General features: G+C 41.8%; 1 protein-coding gene across 1 annotated transcript in view; it reads right to left on the bottom strand.

Moving 5' to 3' along the window:
- The window catches only part of LOC124711822, a 12,593-nt gene extending 9,214 nt beyond the window's left edge, over positions 1-3,379 (bottom strand). The window contains exon 1 of the mRNA XM_047242049.1: positions 3,307-3,379. Coding sequence (XP_047098005.1) covers positions 3,307-3,318 — 12 coding nt within the window. The 5' untranslated portion in view covers positions 3,319-3,379. The remainder of the gene's footprint in view (positions 1-3,306) is intronic.
- Positions 3,380-4,795: the final 1,416 nt, after the last annotated feature.

Raw genomic sequence — 4,795 nt, 5'->3', positions numbered from 1 at the left:
AACCGAAGTAATTACGATTTTCCACCTTCAGCCATGGAGGATTCACACGTTTAATATAAAATATTTCACCCGATAACTTATTTCTAACGCAGTCAGACATTTGGGGCTGTTTCATACATGCGAGTTCGATTCGTTAAAGGATAGCAGTTTTTTTGGGGTGGAGGAGGGGTTGGTGTGGGTGGAAGGAGTGTTGCTGCTATGAAGCTCCTGAAAGCAAACCCCTGGAGTATTGCATCGTGTGCAAATGAAATGTGTATTACCAGAAATCCGGAGAAGAGAACGCTGGAAGGATATGAAATATGGTGCTACTGATAAAAATTGAATAGACAAAATGACATATATAGAAGTTCTATAAAAACATAGAAAAGATGTTTGTTGAAGCCTCTTACGATATGACGGGTAGTTAGTTTGATTTCCGCAACGACACCCAGGCATAGCAAACTTGGTTGTGGAAAGACCAGTAATGGGAAAGAAAGGTTAGGGAAGTCAAGGACTTGGATATGCGAAGAACGCTGAGGATTTTGAGTTCAGCAGTTACGCACACAAATCCAAATGCTGTCAATTAAACTAAATACCTAGGGATTACAATTACAAAAACCTTAAATTAAAACAATCACTTAAATAATGTTGTGAAAAAGGCAAACCAAAAACTGCATTTTATTGTAAGAATACGTGGAACATGCAACAGATCTACTAAACCGACTGCCTACATTACACTTGTTCGTGTCATCTTCTTGAGTATTGCTGCTCGATATGGGATATTTCGTGATAGGATTGGCAGAGGACATGTAAACAGTTCAAAGAAGGGCAGGTCGTATTGTATTACCGCGAAATAGGTAAGAGCGTGTCACAAATGTGCGCAAAGAGTTCCTATGGGACACGCGCAACTACATAAGACCATTTTGTACAATGAGAAAAACCGCAAAACTGTTGCGTAATGCGCAATCTTTTATTGTGTAGGCGACCGGCTTCAGAACATTTAAAGTTCCATCACCTGTTGTAAAAAATAAAATCACATAACCTTCTGGGGCCACCCTCGCACCGAAGTTGTTGTACAACCTGAGGTTCCGTGTCAAAAGGATAGAAGGGACATAAATTAAACAAAAACCGATCACCCGTGCTACGCTATCTGGAACACAACCTTTGGTTCCAGAACAACACTGGGGTAAGAATGTCCTTAGATGATTAAGAGATATTATTTCTTATACCAGGTGCTGGAACGTTGTTCGCAAACCGGCTGTGTACACAATAAAAGTTGTGGATTAAGCAACTGTTGTACGATTTGTTCATTTTACATAATGTCACGGATACGATGCGCAAATTGGGATGGCTGTTATTAAATCAAAGGCGTATTTCGACGCGGCGTAATCTTTTATTCAGATTTAAATCTCCATATTTTTTCCTTACATTGAGAAAATATTTTATTGATTTCCACGTGCATAGGGATTAATGATCTTCGTAACAAAATAACAGGAATCAGAGCTCCCAAGGAAATATTTAAGTGTTCGTTTCCCCCTCACGTGGTTCGAGAGTGAAACGGTGCAGAAGTAGTCTGAAGGTGGTTGGCTGGATCCCCAGCCTGGCACGTAAGTGTGAATTGTAGAGAAGTCGTGTAAACCTAGAGATATATTTAGGGACAAACAGAATTGCACCAGGCAGGGAAAAGCAGTCACCATCAACATAACAGCAACAAACTGACATGACAGGTGTATCGTGAAATACACATAGATTGCTCCCGTCAATGTTCATGAGTAGAAATCAGAGGGAGAAGCTGACGTAGCGGCTATTGGAAATGGAAAGGATGGATAAAGATTAGTCATCAACGTATCGTTGACGACTTCTTTATTCGATGCAAAACGCTAGCTTGGTTCAAATGGTTCAGATGGCTCTGAGCACTATGGGACAACATCTGAGGTCATCAGTCCCCTAGAACTTAGAATTACTTAAACCTAACTAACCTAAGGACTTCCATGTCTGAGGCAGGCTTCGAACCTGCGACCATAGCTGCAGCGCGGTTCCGGACTGAAGCGCCTAGAACCGGCTAGATTGGTTGGGAAAGGAAATCGGATATATGCTATTCAGAGAAACCATTCCAAAATATGACTTAAGGGTGGTCGAACGTGATTTCAGTCGCCGTCCTTCCCAACGCAAGTCGGGTGTCCCAGGACTACACAACTTCACTCATCATTAGAGACAGAGCACAATATCGGAATACAGAACGACATGGTAGGAAACTGACTCAGTGAAGTGGCGAATCTATAAGTAAATCATGAGGGCTGTCCTCACCTCCTCTAGAAAGTGGGTCCAGTATGATAACCATTGAGCCACTTGGCTCGGCTGTTATGTTTCTTTCACCTACATCTGCGCGTATACTCCGCAAGCCACTCGTGTGTTGCTGGAGGCTAGTATGGTGGGAATAGTTAGGTAGTTGTTTGAGCAGCTAAGTCCTCTGCTGTGAAGTCCGCCACTGGAACTCCAGTGCAGCACCTGATGCTTTCGCGTTTTCTAAGTAAAGCTCTAACAAAAGGCGCCCTCTTCTTTCAGTCATCTCCGTTTCCTCTCTCAATGCTACCTGGTACAGATCTCAGACAGACGAGCAATATTAAACAGGGGGTTTGTAAGCTACCTCGTTTGTGCGTGGATTACTTTTCCCGAAGGTTCTTCCAATGGAACTCTCTGGCACTGCCTTTACCTGTGGTTAGTTTTACGTCGTCGTTACAATTTAAACAGCTCTGTACGCACTCTCGTAGGCGTTTTATGCCTGTGACTGCTCCCAGTGATTCTTCTGCGATCATCTAACCATATAATAATGGCGCCCACTTGTGCGTAATACATTACATATATCTATACCGAGCTTCAGCTATAAATACGTACATGAACATCGATTGTCTGCAGATCGTTCTGCATTCGGTACAATTTTTTTTCGCGTTGCGCGTGTTCATGTATTAGGTTGGTGCGTCAGTTCGTAGCATATATGTAACAGTAATGTACCTGTAATACGTCCATGGCATGCGCCCAAAGCTACTTTACGTTGGATGGTTTCTCTCTAGTAACTCTCACTACTTGTTAGTGAGACCTCTATCCAATCACAAAACTGGTGTGATGCGCGGTAGGGTAGCGCCCGTAGGCAGCCAAGCACTACGTACCGATTAACGAGTACAAACCAGGGAACACGTAAATGTTTCAACGCATTATGACGAGAGGACTCCGTCACGTAATTTACAGACTTTCGCAAAGTACAGCGGCAGCTATAAGGCATATTCGTTTTGAATGGAAATGTGTGAGCAACGCAAGTGAAATACTCACCAGCTTCATCATTTCGAAGAAGAGAAGTGTAGACTTCAGCGATGAGAGCGAGGGATAGTGCGGTCGGGAGACTGCGTGTGAGGATGGCCGGTGGGCCGCGCCTTTTATACGCGGGAGCAGACGAGTACGCGCGGCCACGCTGCCCCCACCAACACGCACATCCCCACACCGAGTTAACACCGGCCATTAATTACCACCACCTGGGTCCGCCTCGATAACCTGCACGATGGGGGCAGCGGAAGACGCGAGCATGCCGATTTCTCAGTTTCGTGGCGCCTCTTGTAGCATTCGCACGGGCTTCCATTCTCTCTCTTCGTGGCCCAAATTTTCTTCGTCGTTATCGCCTCGTTATATTAAAATCTCGCTCAAGTTTATATCATTCCGCAATTACATGTGAATTAAACGTGCAGGAATTAAGATAGTGTTTCAACGTTCAAAACTGGTTAAAATGTAACTTATCAACGTAAGCATATTAATCATATTACCTTAGGAAAAGGCACTGCGGTCTTGTAATTTTTTTTAATAATATATTTTAGCTTCAACTCACTTTAGAAGTGTCATTACAGATTCCGACTTGTTACCGAGTCCTCATTAGATGTTCTGTGCAAACATAAATAAAAGTTGATAGCAGAACACTAGGAAACTGAATGACAAACTTCTGTACACAATCATGATTCTATGTGCAGTGTACATTTGCGAACACAGCTGTTACTATCACACTGTGTCATCCATCCTGCTTTTTCATCTAAATTGCTAGGCATTAACTGATTTAATTACTAGTTTGTACTTTGAAAAGATATTCCCTGACAGTAAATTTTACATTGTGAACATTCTTAATCATATTTTCGTGTTTTGAGATCTGCGAACTTATCATTACGTAGCCAACTGTAGCGTCAGTTTCAACTACTGGAGCGCAGATTCGTTTACCATGTGAGCGTCTTGTCTCTCTGGACCTCTTCGATTGAAGAGTTACTGTGTAACGTATTCATGTAAGTATGATCGTGTATAGAAGCTAATTTGCTTTCCTAGTATTTTAAAATTGGCCTTTTACTTCATTTGAACAGACCATTTTCTGTTGAAGACTCGTTAGTAACTCGAAAGTAGTAATTACACCATTTGTGTGACTTTTGGCTGAAGTAATAAAATAAACGTAGTTGAAAATTTGAAATATCGTTAAAAATTGTGCCAACAATTTTAAAACGTTTCAACATCAAACTCTCCAAGTCCACAAAGTGTACCGGAAGTTTAATGTTTCCTGAATATTTTAGTCCTGTTTTCCGCATTATTCTAAATACTACCTGTGAATAATATCAGAAGGGGAACGGAAGTGGACTTATTAAAAATTGGTCTTAACGTGGCAAACGTGATAGGGTTTCGCGAAATTCAGTTAGGGAAATAGCGCCTAGTTTCGGCCTGTTAAATCAAATATGGTATAAAGCTTTAGCTGTTGCTTTTAAATAAGGTATAAGCGCATAAAACCTTTATTTAT

The sequence above is a fragment of the Schistocerca piceifrons genome, chromosome 8, assembly GCF_021461385.2.
Source record: "Schistocerca piceifrons isolate TAMUIC-IGC-003096 chromosome 8, iqSchPice1.1, whole genome shotgun sequence".
In the NCBI taxonomy this organism is placed as follows: domain Eukaryota; kingdom Metazoa; phylum Arthropoda; class Insecta; order Orthoptera; family Acrididae; genus Schistocerca; species Schistocerca piceifrons.
The sequence above is the reverse complement of the archived record's forward strand: the minus strand, read 5'-3'. Positions and strand labels throughout refer to the sequence as shown.